Genomic DNA, 18,841 nt, shown 5'->3' with positions numbered 1-18,841 from the left:
ATCTGAACTGCACCAGGCTGCATTACTGAATCGTGACCACCGCTGATCCGTATCAGTGTCCGAACCCTCGAGGTTTGTGTCTAAAACCACTCTTCTTGTTCCTACTTTTTCCTCTCAGAATTACTCGCCACCACCGTCTGGAGTACCCATTTGGGGAACACCAAGAACCCTCTCGCTCTGTTTTTCTTTGCTCTTTCATGTCATCCGCAAAGATAGCTAATCTCTATCTTTCTCGCTCGATCAACTACCACATCAAATGACCGATCGACATCATGGCTGTTTGCATACCTTCCGTCAAGCCCCTTTAGGAATCTCTTCACCTTCATAGTCTCTGTAGCTACCATCAGAGGGGCATATCTGCTCAATTCCGTAAAATTTCAGAGCATATTCATCTACTGCACTGCCATTCGTCTTAAGGCCTCAAAGGCCCACCGCTTTTGATCCTCAAGCTTTCGCACAAACCAATTGATGAACAGTTCCACAAACTGAGTCCACGACAAACCCTCCATCTGAGGTAATATGTAGTCATTCATCCACTGTCTAGGCATAGGCCCCATGACATGCTGCATACACTCTATGAGTCTTCCGTCAGTCAACTGTAATTTTGTTCCTGCCTGTCTGCAGGAATCCAAAAACCGATATGCATCGTCTGACACATCATAAGTACCAGGCACCAACTTCTTAAAATTTATGATCTGTTTGTAAGGTTCCCCTCTTGGTGCGGTGGATCTGCCATTGTGTGGAGGGTGGACCATATCTCGCGCCATCATATCGATGGTTCTTCGCAATCCGGCTAGAGTAGCCGCCATGGGGTCCATGGGACCTGTGCCATGAAAGATCGTTTCTGACCGTGGGCACCGCTTCTTCTACTTGAGCAGCTCTAGGCCTCCTACCCCGCCTCCTCGGGGCAGGCGCCTCATCCTGTACCGACACCTCGTCAGGCACATCTGGTTCTGGTGCAGTGCCAGCTCTCCTGCTTCTACGCATTTTCCTGAAATTCAGCAGCATTAGCCCACAAATTTCAAAACAACATGTTACACAGCTCTATGGACTCATATTTATACATAATTATTTGAAGCAGAAACTAGAAGCAAATATGACAATGCAAGATGAATGTGGACCCTATATTTCCGCATGTGACTCCTAGTAGACTCTTCCCAACACTTTAAACAACATTCCCTAAGAATCTGGAGCCTAAGCTCTGATACCACATTTGTCACGACCCAACCTATGGGTCGGACCGGCACTAGGACCTGGGCCAGCCTAAAGCCCCCGAGGCCCGCAGTAAGCCTAACTATTCACTAATCCAACTCTAAGGCCCATTTGGGCCCAATATCAAGAAATCAACCGAATAGAGTCCGGCTATAAAATGGACCTACCAATGGGGAGTTTATGACTCACCCGACCTGTAAACACAGTAAATACTCAATTGGGGAGCTCAGCTCACCCTCCACATACTCATCAACATAAAAATAAATGGGAGCTCAGCTCCCTCATCCAATCCATCAAACATGCATAGAATATAAGTTTACAGGTCCAAAATAATAATTTAGTTTACAGACCCAAATCAAATAAACATTTCTAACACATGCAGAAATTCTAAGATTTAACAAGTTTATACAAACGTTAATAATCGACTTGCGAGGAAGAAAGCAGGTTAATCTAAAAAATATCCTCCTGTGGCCTGAAAAAATATTGAACAGGAGTGAGCGTTCGACTCAGAGAGTAAAATATCAATTTTAACCATAATCTCTATAACTATCTAAAACTAATGCACCCTGTAGAGTGAAATGCAACATCAATAATATTTTCACATCATAACATCAAAAAGGTAATTTGGAGCACTCACACACCCTGTAGTATCAGTCATAATATATGGGAGCTGATCTCCTATACAGCTCTCTTAAATCCAACCTGGTGCCAGCGAAGAACTCAAGCCGGACTTTCGCTTAATAAACCAAATCGAGGGTCCCAGCGAAGAACTCAAGCCGTGACTACCCCTCGAAGGATCGGGTCCCAGCGAAGAACTCAAGCCGTGACTACCCGTCCTATCCATAGTCCACACCACATCACACGCACGCCAACGCACGCACACTGCTCCAAATTACCACAACAACATCTATGGCACTTTAACAGTTATCAATGCAACATAAATCGTGCCTAGAGTTTATCTACATAGATATATGCATATAAGTGATGCATGGGCATGCTTGAACATATAATAATAGTGAAATTACAATTAAAATTAATATTTTACTCACAAACTTAACAACGGTTACTGTGGCGGCTGGGCGGAGGAAGAAGGCTGTCCCGGCTCACCTGACAATTACATTACAATTATTTAATACAAATGACTTAATACAATCAAGAAAATACCAAATACGTCCTAAGTCGTGCCGAAAATCCGGCAGAGTCTCCCCTATACCTAGGACCTACCCAACCTACAAAAGGGCTCAAAACACACTTCTATTTTCACAATCCATATATCCATAACTCAATCACATCACACAGCCCCTCCTAGGCCCATCAAATCAATCATCCATCACAATATGTAAAATTTCAATTTAGTCCTTATAATTAATCATTTTTGCAAAAACTACCCAAACAAGCTCTAAAAATTCTAAAACTTTGCCCCGCGGTCCTTAGCAATATTACTAGGCTATTGCAAAAAGAATCATAATTTTCTGAGCTACCACGAATATTTTATGAATTTTTAATCTTATTTAAGCACTAGAAAATTACGAAAAAGCAAGGTTCGGGTTTACCTTTGCCGATTCCGACTTAGGGGACGCGCTCGGGACGTCTGACAATGGGGGGGTAGCCAAAACCTTGGTCCAATTCGGAGACTTTTTCAGAACGGTCCGTTCGCCCGAAATTTGCATCTTGGCCAATCGCCGAATTTCCGCGAATTGAGGATACCTACACGAAGCCCACAACACGGGGGTTAGTGCATAAATTTTTCAGAATTTTCTAAGCTCATTTAATGCTCGAAAAGACACTGCGAAGTTCCGTGAGACCCACCGAAAACGGTGTTGAAAAAATTTGAAATTTATGTCGCCGCGAAACTCTCGAAAAGTGGAACGCTCTGGTACTCTCGGTTTTCTCGTGGGATTCACGGTTTCTGAGAAATCTAGCCCGAAAGTCAAAATGGGCTAAAACTTCCCAGGCAAAAATTAGACAAACCGCTCGATTGATTTCGGTGTTCTTGGTGTCTATGGAAAGCTCTCGTCGAGAATATGATTTTAGGCACAAGACCCGGTCCAATTGGTGGCCGGATCGGCCGGATTTGGGCCGGGAAGTTGAAAAGTCGCGCGCGCCCCTTCAGGCGTTTCGGCTGGTTCCGGCGCGGCCGTGGGGAGGACCGAGGTGAGGCGGCGAGGTGGGAAGGCGGGAGGCGGCAGCAAAGGAGGAGGGAGGAGAGAGAAAAGAGAGAGAGAAGGGAGAGAGGTCGACACGCGCGGGAGGAAGAAGGAAGAAAAAGAAAAGGCCGGTCTGATTCGACCGGTCCGATCCGGTCTGGTTCGATTCAGCCGGTCCGATTCATGATACAAAATTTTAAATTTTTACTCTGCCTCGGGGTCGAAAACGAGGTCCCAAAATTTCGAAAAAATTTCAGAAAACTCAGAAAAATACGTAGACTCCAAATATATTTTTAGTTTTGCCACGTGGTCTTTAAATTAATTTTTAAAAATCATCAAAGTTTATATTTTCGGAAAATCGAACCCGATTTTTAAAATCCGAAAAATCTCAAAAAAATTCCTAAAATTTAAATAAAATTAAAATACTAAAAATGCTCATAAAATAATAAAATTTAAAATTTTGGGGTGTTACATGAAGACATTCCATGAGCTTCATGATTATACATAATGAAAAGTAGACTATATATATATATATATATATATATATATTAATTGTTAACATCCAAATAGGCAAGATTACAAAGAGGAAGGCACAAGGTCTAGAAGTACAAATAAGTTCTATCCAAGCGCAAGCCCAACATGATAAGGCCCAAAATACTCAGTTGCTAAACCCTAGACGTAAAGACTCCAAGTAAATTGCAACAAAAAAAAAAAAAAAAAAAACTCCAAATAAACACCTAGAGAAGATGAGTCTTACTAATAATTGGGTATATACAGCCAATCAATCTATATATTACACATTAAATAAAATTATAATAAGATTTACTTAAAATAATAGTTTACTAATTTTCTATTAGTTGGGTATATATATATTGAAGGTGAAATAAATTTAAAAATAAATTTTAGGTTAAATAAATTATATATTTTAATTAATGTTAAATAAGTTTTCACCTAATAAAATAATTTTTTTATTAATTTTAATATCAAAATTATTATATTTAATATTTTATTATTAGAAAAAGAGAAAATAATATTTTATTAAGTAAGGACTTATTTGACCTTAATTGAAAAATATAGGAACTTATAGGATCCCAAACTTAATTTTGAATTTGTTTAACCCTTGATGTACATGAACTTATTTAATATTTTTTTATTAAAAATAGTATATTCAACATTAAATTATGAGTTTAGAAAAGCAAATTTTATCTTATATAAGTGTAAATTTAAAATTTTATTGTTTATATTCAGTGTAGGGTGTGATTATTATAAATTTGATTTATATAAAAATAAATTTAATGATATATAAATTAAATATTTATTATTAAATTTAGATAAGAATAATAAATATTTAAATTTTTATGTAAAAAAGAGTTTGTAACAGCATAAGACCTTTACACTCTCTTTGGATAAACAATTAGAGGGGAAAGAAAATCAAAGAAGAAAATCTTTTTTTATTTTTTATTACTCATTTTATCTTCTTATGTTTGGATAAATAAAAAAAAATAAAAAAAAAAAACAAAATAAGTTACTTTAATTATTTGATTTCTTATTTTCTTTTTAAATTAAAAAAAATAACTAAAAACAAATATGATAAAATTTTCCCTCCCCTCTTTTTTTTTTTTTTAAATAAAAAAAAATATCATGTCAACTTTATTTTTCTCCAGTTATTTTTTTTCCTCTCTCCTCTCAACCTATCCAAACAAGACGTTAGAGGGTGGGGAGGTCTGGTAACGATTGGTCACATTTGGCAACGCCACTAGTCCCAAAAAAGGCTCACATCTTCTCATGAGATATTTGAAATTATTTCTGCGGAGGGGAATAATGGTATGCCCCCTTTGTCAATCACTTTCCTTTCTTTTCCTTTTCACATTTTTGCCCTTCTTTCCTCTATTTTTATTTTCCAAATATCACCAACCTAAATTCCCATTCAACTAAGCATCTGTGACATCATTGCTGATATCAAAATTTTTATCTGCCTCTTTTCACAAAATTACCTTCTTATTTATAAGGAGAAATTGAAATCGAGTTAAACGTGCTCTTTTAATTCGTCTTACCAATATCATATGTTGTTGAAAATGATTTTCAAGCATATTTTAAAGATCAATTTCAATAATCGTCTTTAAATTATTTAAATTACTATTATTTTACTGTATTTTACTTTTTTTTACCATTTTTATCAACTGTATTTCTGCCCCATATATCTATTGCCTTTATTTCATGCACCTCCTAATTACAGTGGGAAAGTAGACGTGGACAAAGGAGATTGTTGAATCAATACATCAATCATCAGATTTCCGATTAAGGACTTCTGCACTTCACCACACTGCCCAAATCTCAGGCTCACCGATCGAAAAAATTAAAAGAAGGGTATTTCAGACCTTTCATAGGACAACCAAAATTGCCATTAGGGCACCCGACACTTTTTTTTTACTGTGATGGAAGAAAATGAGAAAATATCTCCCAGCTGTGGTCCGCATTTTAATGGAGTTTTAAATTTTAAGAAAAATATCAAATATTATCAAATCAAAATATTTAATTGCATTAAATTAACTAAAAGTATAAAGTTATATATTATTTGTTGTTAATTTATAAATTAATAATAAAAATATAATTACATATTATTAATAAAAATAATTAAAAATTTCCTATCATTTTTATTAGATGAGTTTAAGATGAGTTTTGACTTTGAAAAATAATGTTTAAATTTGATTTAAATTAAATTTAAATTTTTATATATAATTAATTAAATATAAAATAGAGTATTTATAATAATAATAATAATAATTATAAATATTATTATATAATATTTTTAATAAATAAAATTTAAATAATTTAAAATTCGAGTAAAATAATTTTTTCAATACTATATTTGTTTTTATTTTACGTAGAGATTTTTTTTATTTAGATTTTATTTATAATGTATTTAATAATAACGGATTTATTATTGAAAAGGAGTCAATTGATATTTTCTTAAAATTATTATTATGTATTTATATATTTATATAAATTAACTTCTTATAAATTTTATTATTAATTTCTTTTAATGTTAGATATATTTTTAAAAATAATAAGTCAATTAACATTTTTTTTATTTGATAAAAAAAATTTATATATTATTTTAAATTTTTTTTAATTTATTATTAAATTTTATTTTATATCTTAAATTTAAAATATAATCAAGATTCCCTTGAATAGATTTCAATTGAGAAAGAAAGAAAACGGACAAACACAAACAAAAAAGCCAAAGAGACGAACAGAAAAAAGCATTCTAAAACGACAGTTGAGTTTAGTTGGCCGTGAAACTTCTCCCTGCAAATTATAAAAGACAAAAAAAGCTTCCTTGAACTCCCCAAAGTGCCTCTCCTTATCTCCCTTTTTCATCCTTCACCCTCTCTTTCCACTATTGTTTTTGATAGACAGAGACAAAGCGAAAGAGAGTCTCTCTTGGTCAGTTCAGTTAGTGTACTTATACTGCACCCTCGCTGGCATGGGCCAGTGTCAGGTGTCTGCTTTTCCCTACTTTTTCTTCCTCTTGGTATAACTCATCCCTTCTCTCCTATTTCCTTATATATGTGTACTTCCGTTTATTTATAATCACAGACATAAAGTCAGAAGAGCCCCTCGAGTCTTCTTCAATGACCAACAAAAACACCATGAATGTACTGTGAGCACCACTTATGGAAATGGGTTCGGGCTCTTTGACAGAGTCAGGTACCTCCAACGCCACTTCTCCACCTGCCGAGTCAATAAATGGGTTGAAATTTGGCCAAAAAATCTATTTTGAGAATGCGGGGGCTAAAACTCCGGCCAAATCTGCACCCGGGTCTTCATCTTCCGGGTCCGGGGCCCCGTCCAGGAAGGTTCACGTTGGGCAGCAGCAGCAGCCACCCAGGTGTCAAGTTGAGGGATGTAAAGTGGATCTGAGTGATGCTAAGGCTTATTATTCGAGGCACAAAGTTTGTGGTATGCACTCTAAGTCTCCTAAGGTCATTGTTGCTGGTTTGGAGCAAAGATTTTGCCAGCAGTGTAGTAGGTGAGTTGGGTTATTCCTTTCTATTAATTTTTTTTTATATATATATACCCTGACTTTATTTTCTTAAAATTTGATCTTGGTGATTTCTTTTTTTAATGTCTATTAGTGCTGAAAGAATTTTCTTTAGCTAGCTTGATAATGGGTATTTTGTTCAGTTTGTAGATGTAGAAAGAGGCAGAAGTCAGGTGTTCATAAATTAAACAGTAGCTTTCAATGTCTTTTAGGTGGGTTTTTGTGATGCCTTTCTTTGTCGTAAATATGTTGCTCAGTCAATTTGGATAGGCTTTTGAAACTTTTTCTTTTTGACCCCTTCTCTATCTTCTTGGCTACCATATTAATCAAAATTATAATTTATCAGGGAATTGGACTGGTAGTTTCTGTTGGGCATGGTTCTTGCTTTTTGTTTGGATGTTTATTCTGTACTTTATTGCTTTAATCTTTGTTGTGTGAGTTCATCCATGTCTCTCAATTTGATTTTATTGGTTCTTATTGGTGAATTATCTGATTTTTAGGCATTCCTAATCATGTACACTTCTTTTGTTTTCTTTTTCTTTCTTTTTTTAAGTCTTTCTCTTGTGCAAGACTGAAATTAGAAGTCTTAATAAATTCTCAACGTGGCTTCCAAGGCCAATACTATCATGAAAAAGTGTTCTAACGGCAATCCTATGCTCATGAAAAAGCCCCGGATTAAGAAATTAACAGAGGTGAACTAACTGAAAAATAGAATTAAAATTGTTTGGTTCGATTTTTCAGTTATATTACTGACCCCTAATGATCATACTTTTCTTAAACTAAAAAGTTCCTTTTATAGTTATTGAAATTCTAGTTATCTCAGTAATAGATCTTGGAGTGGCAACTCCCACTATGACCATTATACGTATGACACTAAATATACTTGGAATAATTACATCAATAGTTTCATTGATCCCTTCTCCCTTCTTTGAACAAAAGTCTAAAACACAAAAGTATTGCACACAAGATGCTTTTTTTTCCCTTTCCTTTTTGGTACATAAGATAGTATAGAAGTGAACTACACCTGCAGAATTCAAGAATTTCACAAGCTTGAACAATCTTTTAGATGGAAAACTATGAAAGACATAAAAAAAAAAAGTTGAAAATGTTACATTTCTAATGCATGTAACGTTATCAGATGGGGATTTCAACTAAGATTGTCCAACTTTCAAATTCAAATTGGGATGAAGAGTTTATCTAGTAAATTTCCAAAAAGAAAAAGGCAAAATTGATGTAAAACTATTCAAGGGGGAAAAAGGAAACAAAGAAAGGGTAAAAAAAAAAAAGTCTCTATCAAACCCCACGTGCAAAAGATTTCTTGCAATTTTGGTTTTTGTCAAATTAGCATGTACACTTGATGAATGTGAGTTGGGGAAGAGAATCACCCATTTAGGGATTTTTCTAGTACACTGGATTTTTTTGCTTTATAATGTTCTGATTATGACATTTTCTAATGTGTTGAAAAGAAGGGGAAATTGTCAAATACCATTGATTAAAGGAAAATTATAATTTTGTTTGATACGTTTAATTTATGTGTCGAAGATGATTTAAAAAGAAGAAAGATGGAGTTTAGATTCCAAGTTTGAACTAGGTTGAAGTACTTCTTTAGCTCTGTTTCGCATTGTTGTTGGAATTGCAGTGAAGAAAAGCACCTCTTTAAATATGTTAGTTAGAGGGTATTAAAAATTGGTTTGATATTAATTTTGAAATGGTTAGTCATAAGAACTAGGGTTGTGCGGTTTTGATTCTAATCCCATTTCCATTCAGGATTTGCCTAGGACCCATAACCGAACAGAACTTTCAATGCATTTCAAGTTCGGTTTTTCAATTTCAGTTTGATCGGTGAATGATATGTGTGATAAAATGTGAAACTTATGATGGAAAATTAGATTTGGTAAGGCGCGGCAAAATGCAAGAGTTTTGAGCTCAAAAATATTTTCTCGACCCTTTGTTTGGATCCTTTCTTTTATGTTGTTTGGATAGATTATTAGAATAGTAGAGAAAAAAAGGAAAATAACTATTACATTTATACCCACATTTTCCTATTATATTGTATGGGCATCTAAGTAATTTTAATATAAATAACACATTTATTCCCAAATTCCCCTCCATTTCACTCCAATTTAGTGGGAATTATTTTGGATCAATTAAGAGGATTTGAGAAATAAATTTTTTCTTTTATTCTACTCCTTTCTCTTCTCTATTTAATGTCCAAACACGAGATATTGGAGAAATTAGATTTATTTATTCATTTTTTCTCCTCTCCATTTCAATGTTATTAAAGGCAATGGGCAAGGCACAGCCCAGTTCCAAGAGGTGAGTGCCTCTCCCGTTGAGGCGCTAGGCGAGGTGAGGCATACCTCTTTCAAAGTAACATTTATTTTTATTTTTATTTTTAGGGTTCATTTTTTTTCTCCTCTCTCCCTTCTTCTCTCCTTTCTTTCCTCCTCCTCTCTTCCTTCTCCCCTCTTCTATTCTCTCCTCCTCCTCTCCTCTTATCTTCTCTCCAAACCCTTTACTAAAGTGGAGTTAACTAATCTTTCTTTGAATTTCGTTTCCTTTCTATAACCTTATTATTTCTACTTTTTATTTCTTTTATATTACATAGTGCAAATAATATGTTTTTTCTTCTTTTCAATATGCTTTTTCACTAATTAAAGTAATTAAAAGTATGATATTTTTATGTTAATATATATATATATATATATGCTATGGCGCTTCACTTCAAAAAGGCTCTCGTCTTATTTCTCACCTATGGCCATAAGTTACCTCTCGCCTTAATAACACTATTCCATTTCCCTCCATGGTTAGGGTCTCTTGTCAAATTAAAATTATCGGGTGTGAACAAACATCATCTGAGAAAATATATCCAAGTAAGCATGAAATTGGTAAATTGGCATTTCAGTTAAATTTACGTTTTGAATGTCTATAATCACAACTTTGTCATGTTGATCAAACTTCTGTTATTATTATTATTTTTTTTTAATTCCGGTGGAATTTAAAGGATCTAGCAACCAGCGCAAATTGTGTTTGAGGAATGCAATGGGCAAGGAATGAAAAATTGGATCTTTTGAAGTTCTCTTTTCTGTAAATTGTGTTGACAAGAACAGTTGGATAGTGAAACTATATTTCTTTCCATGAATTGTGGGTTCCTTAGGTTCTTGTTTAGAAACTTAAAGAAGGCTACTATACATGCTTTTACTGGAAGTTTCAGTTATAATAGTTTGCTTATTTGAACAAGATTTTGCACCCCTTTTGTACGTTTGAAGCTGCATGAATGATGAAACTAACATCCCTTTGAATTATGTGTTCTATTTTTATTATCATCACTTTTTAAAATGTTTTTTACTTAATGTTCACAATGTGAGGATGGCTTGTCACTGTGGAAACCTAGTTCTCATGGTCACTGATTTTGGATATGTAAAAGATCTTCTCTAAAATGTTCACAGCTCTTTTTTTTCCAATTTTCATAGATTTTTTTTTTAACACTAAGAGCATCTGAGGTGGCATTGGAATGTCTGAGACAGAAGTGTGAAATCAGCAAATGGAGCACAGTTAAGAATGACTTACGGAAATCGTCTGATGGAAGTTGAAAGTGTGTAAATATACTTCTAGATTGTTTCTTGTCTATTTCAATATAGTGTCTGCATCTCATTTTGCTGCCTTTTTGTTTTGATAGGCAGTAGCATTTTCATATCTTTTTCTTTTCTTATGTCCTAAATCAAAAATTGAATTTTTTCAAACTGGGGACTGTAGTTCTATTTGTTTCACTTGCAGAGGTTAGGAAAATATTTCAATTTGGAGCATGTTTTACCTTGGCTGTGTCACAGTTTACTTGGGACACCCTCTGGACTCTGCAGGCTTTTCATCATTTTGATGGCTTGCTTTGTGTTTTTATAATTCCTATGCATGGGATTGGGATGAAATGAAGGAGTTACTTGAACTTTTTTCTTCCCAGTTTTCCATGGATTGCAAAAGCCCTATGGCACAGAATCCTCATTTTTTCTTTTTCATTTTTGTTATGAATTTATACTCATGTGGAGATAACTGGTGCTTTCATTTTTTTTTCACTGCCTGCTAATAACTTGTGTGTTAGTTTGTGATCAGATTTCATCAGCTTCCTGAATTTGACCAAGGAAAACGAAGTTGTCGCAGACGCCTAGCTGGTCATAATGAACGGCGGAGGAAGCCACCAACTGGATCAGTGCTGTCATCTCGCTATAACAGACTTTTTTCAACAATTTTTGGTAAGAGTTTACCAGAGTGAATCACTTTCAGAGGTCCTCTTTACAACTGCCATGGGACATATTTAACTTTGTTTTATGCTTCTAATATCATTACTTGCTTGGATCATGTGGTGACAGATAACAGCAGCCGAGCTGGGGGCATTCTTGTGGATTTCAGTGCTTACTCGAGGCTTAGTGGGAGGGATGCATGGCCGCCTGCAAGATCCTGTGAACGGGTGCCTGGGAATCAAACCACAGCAGTAGGAAGGTCCCTTCCTCATCCTCCATGGCAGAATAGCTCTCAGAATCCTCCATCCAACATTTACATGCAAGGTTCAGCAAGTGGGACTGGTTTTTCCAATTCTGTAATTCCTTCAGGAGAATGCTACACAGGAGTCAGCATCGCTGACTCTAGCTGTGCTCTCTCTCTTCTGTCAAATCAACAATGGGGCCCAAGAAACCAAGCATCAGGGCTTGGGGTGAAGGACATGGTTAATAATCCCCAAGGGGCTTCCATGGCTCAATCAACAGCTCCTCATTGTGCTATTGTCAATCAATATCCAAACCATACTTGGTGTTTCAAGGGCAGCGAAGCTAGTAGCAGTTCGCACCAGATGTGCCACGATCTGTGTCTGGGTCAGATTTCACAGCCTCTGAACAGTCAGTTCTCTGGTGATCTTGACTTATCTCAACAGAATACAAAGCAGTACATGGAACTTGACCACTCCAGAGCATACGACTCTTCTGCTCAGCATATGCACTGGTCGCTTTAAGTGACCCATTTTGTCTGGTTATTATGCAAGGCTTCTGGAAGTTGGTTACTAATAAATTGGAATATGCATGTCAGGAAAGTGATCTCATCTTTTGTTGGGACAAACCCATATTTGACTCGTTCAGCTTTAGGTCTGTATTTGCTTAAGATTGTAATATAACATCAAGCAAGGTGTCATTTCTGTAAAATCATCTGATAGAAATTGCTCGAGGATACAGGACAATTATGAGTTCCAGAGCCATATTGCCACGTATGGAAATTATGCTTTGAATTGTCCCTGGAAGCATTGGTTTTTCAGGTTTCCTTTTTAAAGGAATCCATATCCTCTAAAAGAACTGCTTTTCTAATTGACAATTTGGCATTGGTTGCAGGAAGAAGGCCAATAAAAATCGCTCGCAAGCACTGAATTCATGTATCAAATACTATATGAAGTAATTTAATGCGTGCTCATTGAAGTAGAATTTAGGAATTTTTATATGGTAAAATATTATTTTATTATAATCATTAATTGTGATGAGGTTTACATAAGTTTATTGTATAATTTTCCCCCTTCAACATCATCAATAGGCTATCAAATTCAGATAAATTCATTACTTTCTATCTACGATAATAAAAGAATTCCTCAAAAGAGGTAGCATCAAACAACAATAAATAAATCAAATCTTCTATATACATCAGAAAAAAAAAAATCAAATCCTTCTAAAGACAAATCTCCCAAAATGATCATTCAACCGCAAAAATGGGAATGCGAATTGAAAGAAAATTTAAAAAGCCCAACTAAATCTAGCGAGTACATACATTGCCAGCACATAAAAGACTAGCAGCTTGAGGTCACAACTTGGGTAGGTTTGTCACAAGTTTGGATAATTTATAATAAATTTTGATCAGGTTTGAAATGAATTCAGATATTGAGACTAGTAATCAAGTTCAGATAAAGCAATTTTCGTATGTACCTATTACTGTCCCAAACTCGAGTATGCTTTGAGGCTTGAAGAACAACTGAAATTAGAAGATGGAGTATTTTAATCTTCAACCCACTCAGTTGTTTGTACCCGTTTATCTCCCTTTCTCAAGGTTGGGATTGTTAGAAAGGGTGATTATTGGAGGCATGATTAGAGGTGAAGAGAAGTTGTGGATCTTGATATTAGAGTAATTAAGAGACATGGCTTGTATGAAATCAGAGAGGTCATCGATCATGATGTTATAGCAAAAAGGGACACGGCTTGCATGAAATCATAAAGGTCGTCGATCGTTGGAGGCAACAAGGAGATATGGTCAGGTGGGTGTGATTAGAAGCGGAGAGGGGTTGCAGACTATCAACAATGGAGGTAGAGAGGGAAGCATTGATATTGGTGGTGAAGAGAAGTTGTGGATCTTGATATTAGAGTAATTAAGAGACATGGCTTGTATGAAATCAGAGAGGTCATCGATCATGATGTTATAGCAAAAAGGGACACGGCTTGCATGAAATCATAAAGGTCGTCGATCGTTGGAGGCAACAAGGAGATATGGTCAGGTGGGTGTGATTATAAGCGGAGAGGGGTTGCAGACTATCAACAATGGAGGTAGAGAGGGAAGCATTGATATTGGTGGTGGTGAGACGGACAAAGACACAAGACAAAGAGCATTAGGGTATGTTTGGATAGAGTGAGGCAAGGATAAATAGTAGAAGGATAAAAAAGGATAAGGAGGGTTAGCATAAAAATATTTTTATGTTTAGAAATGAGTGAATTAATGGGAAATTAAAGAGAGTAATGTATATTTTTTATATTTGGAAAAATGTGAAGAAAGCGTAAACTTAAAGGATATAAAAACAAAAAAATAAGCATAGCTCTCATCTCCCCTAAAAAAAATTGAGATTTGAGGGATAAAGGAATATAAAATTACCCTTACTCTCCGTCAATTTACCCTTCTCCAAAGAGGGATACTTAACTCACATACCTGTCCTTACCTTTATTTATCTCTCCTTCACTCTCATCTAGAAGTGTGTTTAGATGAAGTAAGTGAAGTTTTATAAACACCCAAATTTGAGGTGTAAGAAAAATTGAGATTTCAGGGACAAGGGAGAGTGAGACTTACCCTTACTCTTATCCTCTATTAATTCACCTATTTTCAAATAGTGATAAATAACTCACATACCCTTCTTTAACTTTATTTACCCCTCATTCACCCTCGTCCAAACGTGCGTGTAAACGAAGAGAATGAATAAAGTAAGATATTAAAACCACCCAACCTAACAATTTGGCGGAATGAAAAAAAAAAGTTTTGAAATTTTTGAAACCTCAAAAAACCTTCTCTCTTTAAAAAAAACTTTCGATACTTTAAAATCCTTACTTATCTCTAAAAACTTCTTCCCTAACAACGAGATTTAAGGTTGGAAAAGAAGAATGAGCAGAGAGAAAAAAATGGTGGGGGATTTTAGGAGTATTTTAGGAATAGAAAACTTGCATCTCTCATTTGAATGATCTTTTATAGCTTGACTAACATAATATACATAAATAATTAAATTTAGACTATTTTATTGACGAAATTATATCACAAACTAATTAACGTATAACAGAGGGACTGATTAATAATGATAACATCCAAAAATCAAGCAATAGTTTTCCCTAGTGATGGTTCTCTCTTTATTTCCAATGGCTAAATTTATTTCCAATGGTTAAATTCATATTTAATAGTTCTAAATGTTTTGTTGTGCATAAATTAGTTGAAGTGTTTCCTATATATTTTAACAATAATACTAATTACATATAATATTTTCAAAAATAATAAAACTTTTTAACTAGAATTTATTCTGCATAAATGTAATTGCATTTTTTTATAAGAAAAATATAGTAATGGATTTGAATAGAGTTGACATAAATCACTTATATTAAGAAGAAGAAGAAGAAGAAGCTATGGTTAAGAGGCTATGGTGCAGGCAACTTTCTCGAGTCAAGATTGCATTTGACAAGGCAATCAGGGTGGGGTGGTTATATTAAGTTATTAACAACATAGAGTGCAACAACAAACATCCTGAACAATATCATCAAAATATTGCTTCTCTTTGAATTGTTATTGTACCTCACTATTCTAATAATGATATGCGCATTTCTAATGATGATTGAAGCAAATTCAGTTCCATATGATTTCACAGCATGATATCTGTCTCAATCTAATTGGATAAAGATGAAGATGGTGCAGCTATCTATCCGTCAGCATGGAAGAGCCTATAAGAATTGTTTAAATGATTTACCATGGATGTAAATCCCAACAGCAACATGTGATCTCATAGACGAAAATGACTCGTCACCTTCCTACTTTTTTCTTCACATCCTCTCTAGAAAGCAAAATAACAGAAATTCCACCCTGCTGCAAATATGAGAAAATGGAAGCAAAAGTATACCCACATAACTTCCAAATCTCATTAACGAGTTTGTATCTCGGTGGCATCTTAGTTGGATGGAAGCAATGTTTATCCAACTAATATTGATAAAGCTGAGACATAAATATAGTCTAGTGGTCATCTTCATCTGTTCCAGGGCAGTTGGATAGAAGCGCTTCCATTGTTTCATACTGAAACAAACAGCAAATGCATTGTTTCAAAATTTGGAACTAAAGATGCATGAGTTTGTGTTGTCTACGAGTTTGAAATGCTTCAAATTCTTCCAGAATGTAAGATATTGACTTACCTGAAATCCGCAAAACAGGCAGTATCTATATTCACCTCTCAACTTTATCAATATTTCTTGCAAATCCTGCATCCACAAGTCCATAGTCCATTAGGGTCTCAAAGTAAAACTTTTACATAGAATGAAGATAATATGAAATTAGTATTGAACAAAAGCGCCAACAACGGGTTGGTTCCACCTAATGAGGTAGAATCACTAGTAAACTATAGGGTAATTTACAATGTAGTATGACAAAAAACACAGTTTTGTCCCTCTATTTTTCATGAGAAACAAGTTAATCCCTAAGGTATGTTTCTGTTAACAAAATAGTTGAGGTGAGGTGAGATCTAAAGAATCGAATCGAATTTCTATTCGATTTGGTTTTGGTTCTCATGAGGAAAGAATCAAAGAACCATACAGAGCTGAAATTACAGTTGATTCAGTTCCTGTTATCAGTCTTTTGGGTTGTAGTTTTAGTCCTTAAACTTTTTAAGAATTGAGGTTCGGTTTGGTTATGAGGATTTTCAATTCCCAAACCAAACCAAACCAAACCAAACCGAACACTAGTTGCAAGCACATCAATAAGAAGCTCATTTTGAATTCACTCAATAGATTTCAGTCCCAATTATGTAATTAAATGCAGTAAGTAACTAAAAACAACTTCTAAAGAGGAACACACCTCCTCAGTTATCTCTTCCTCCTCCTGTTCAGCCTCCTCCTCCTCCTCCTCATTCTTTTTTTCCTCAACTTCTTTGTTCTCCAATTGGTCAAGAGCTGCTTTTGCTTTTCTGAAATTTACTACAACCCTCCTACTCCGCCATTGTGACTTCTGCCTAGATCCGAACTCTGCCACCAAAGCCTCTTCCTTCCTTGTCTTCCTCTCAGCCTCAAGCTCCTCTCTCTTTCTTTTTTCCTTATGCGGATCCTCCCTTCCGATCCCAACTCGTGTCCGCCGAATCTCAATCCCCACTGGTTCAGCTCTTCCTGAGCCCTCCTTACCAAGTGATGAACCAGGGTTATACCCCATTCGCTGTAACAACTTAAACCCAATGTTAGATTGTGGAATTGGAGCCTCTATTTTTGCTAAGGTTTGCTCATCCTCTTCTTGTTGGTTTCTCTCTCTTTCGAGTCTCCGCCGCTCTTGCCAGCTGAGAGTTTTGGACTTCTTCTTAGATGATTGAACAGCTGAGGTATTGTTGCTCAAAATCTGCACAAATGACTATGATCACTGTGTGCCTCAGTCACTAAAAGAATAAGAAATGAAAATAAAAATTAGATGTAAAAATCCCAGTATTTTGCTGATTCCTACCGTCTAAGAGAATACAAAGCCTGGGGAAAACTAATAGCTCCATAAAGTTGGAAACATATTTGGAGAAAAAAAACAAACCCTAATAAATCACTGCTCCTCACAATATAAATAAAGTCCACACACAACATATATATATATATATATATAGAGAGAGAGAGAGAGAGAGAGAGAGAGAGAGATTTTAAAACTATCCAATTCTATTAATTTCCTTGTTCATTTACATGTTTACACGGCTAACATTGGCTTCTTTTCCTGCAGAAGCTTGTTACATACTCAATTGGTCTAAGTCTCAGGCCGAAAAAAATAAAATTTAGGGTTTTTTTACTCAGAGAGCTGCAATGAATATAAAATGCTTATATGTGATAAAACATCTAAATACGTAATCAAATAGCACAGTTTCCTTCATGGGATTTGTTGAAAAACAAAGGAAAAAAACATGTAAACATAGATTCATTCACCGTAATCAGAGAGTAAATAAATGTTCTGGAAGATTACTACAGAATCCAACACTGACCTTTTCGGCAGAGACATTAGAAGAGTTGGAGATTTCAGGAGGAAGGAATTGAGACAGGTCTCCCATGTAATCTTCTTCTTCATTTTCTTCATTTCGTCCATTTCCTGTTCGGTTTTTCGTTGATTCAGCCATTACTGTGAGACGTAGCTTGAAGGGAGAGACTCGGAAAATTAGCAGAAGAAAACAAGAGAAGGCCGTAGATGGGCCACTACTGAACCGACGATGATTCAAGAACCCAAGCCCAGTCCATCCATCTACTAGGCATCGTCAACGACCACAACAGTTTTCTGCTGGTCAAAGCAAACTGATACGGTTATGTAAATGGGAAAAATGTTATAAATTTAACATATAAATATAAAATTTTATTTATTTTACACCTTGAATCACATCATATATATTATTTTTAAATTTATATTAAATCAAATTTAAATAAAAATTATATATATATAAATAAAAAATTATTTAAATAAAAAAGTTATTAGCTCCTCTAACACGGTTGATTAGCATAAAACCCCCGAGGCCCGTAGTAAGCTTTACTGTTCTCAAATCTATAACTAAGGCCTAAAAACTTAGGGCCAACATGTAAATAAAATTAAATTAAATAAAATATTTTTTATTCGGGTCAACCCAATCCGATAACTATAAAAAACTGAAGTCAGGGGAGCCTCACTCAACCCTGATACTATCACTTACAAATTGTTTAAATACCATACAAATCTTCATTTATTAATCTCAAGACTTTAAATTAATACGATTTATAGCAAGGTCTATACTACTACTAACACATGCAGAGTTCTAGATTTCAAATTTAGAAAAATAATAAAACAATTAAATAACCGACGTTAAACCTGCAAGAAAGAAAGTAGGTTGCTCTGTAAAAGAACCCCTCCTGTAGCCTGAAAAAATAGGTGAACAGGAGTGAGCGTTCAACTCAGAGAGTAAAATACTAATTTTAAGTATAATTTA

The 18,841-nt window shown here is 35.0% G+C and overlaps 2 protein-coding genes across 3 annotated transcripts; one reads left to right on the top strand and one right to left on the bottom strand.

Moving 5' to 3' along the window:
* The first annotated feature begins 6,700 nt into the window (after window positions 1-6,700).
* LOC110636783 (squamosa promoter-binding-like protein 9) lies at window positions 6,701-12,685 on the top strand. The gene is made up of 3 exons (XM_058147307.1): window positions 6,701-7,392; window positions 11,512-11,651; window positions 11,769-12,685. Exons 1-3 carry the CDS (start codon window positions 7,037-7,039, stop codon window positions 12,401-12,403), a joined length of 1,131 nt encoding a protein of 376 aa, XP_058003290.1. The 5' UTR covers window positions 6,701-7,036; the 3' UTR covers window positions 12,404-12,685.
* Window positions 12,686-15,347: 2,662 nt separating this feature from the next.
* LOC110636790 (uncharacterized) lies at window positions 15,348-18,091 on the bottom strand. 2 transcript variants are annotated; one of them, XM_021786632.2, is made up of 4 exons: window positions 17,876-18,091; window positions 16,732-17,271; window positions 16,074-16,139; window positions 15,348-15,957 (listed from the first exon to the last, which is right to left on the bottom strand). In XM_021786632.2, the coding sequence occupies exons 1-4, from the start codon at window positions 18,005-18,007 to the stop codon at window positions 15,898-15,900; spliced, it is 798 nt and encodes a 265-aa protein (XP_021642324.1). In that variant the 5' UTR covers window positions 18,008-18,091; the 3' UTR covers window positions 15,348-15,897. The 2 variants fall into 2 exon arrangements, with proteins under 2 accessions (XP_021642324.1, XP_021642325.1); XM_021786633.2 differs by having other exon boundaries at window positions 16,732-17,259; window positions 17,876-18,086.
* Window positions 18,092-18,841: the final 750 nt, after the last annotated feature.

Source organism: Hevea brasiliensis, chromosome 5, assembly GCF_030052815.1.
Source record: "Hevea brasiliensis isolate MT/VB/25A 57/8 chromosome 5, ASM3005281v1, whole genome shotgun sequence".
Lineage (NCBI taxonomy): Eukaryota > Viridiplantae > Streptophyta > Magnoliopsida > Malpighiales > Euphorbiaceae > Hevea > Hevea brasiliensis.
The sequence above is the reverse complement of the archived record's forward strand: the minus strand, read 5'-3'. Positions and strand labels throughout refer to the sequence as shown.

What these genes read in the sequence shown, in the direction of transcription:
- LOC110636783 (XM_058147307.1), top strand. Translation starts at nt 7,037, where the DNA reads ATGGAAATGGGTTCGGGCTCTTTGACAGAGTCAGGTACCTCCAACGCC. An exon ending in TTTTGCCAGCAGTGTAGTAG is followed by an intron (nt 7,393 to 11,511) that starts GTGAGTTGGGTT and finishes GTTTGTGATCAG; the next exon opens with ATTTCATCAGCTTCCTGAAT. An exon ending in ACTTTTTTCAACAATTTTTG is followed by an intron (nt 11,652 to 11,768) that starts GTAAGAGTTTAC and finishes ATGTGGTGACAG; the next exon opens with ATAACAGCAGCCGAGCTGGG.
- LOC110636790 (XM_021786632.2), bottom strand. Translation starts at nt 18,007, where the DNA reads ATGGCTGAATCAACGAAAAACCGAACAGGAAATGGACGAAATGAAGAA. An exon ending in AGGAAGAGATAACTGAGGAG is followed by an intron (nt 16,140 to 16,731) that starts GTGTGTTCCTCT and finishes TTGTGGATGCAG; the next exon opens with GATTTGCAAGAAATATTGAT. An exon ending in GCCTGTTTTGCGGATTTCAG is followed by an intron (nt 15,958 to 16,073) that starts GTAAGTCAATAT and finishes TGTTTGTTTCAG; the next exon opens with TATGAAACAATGGAAGCGCT.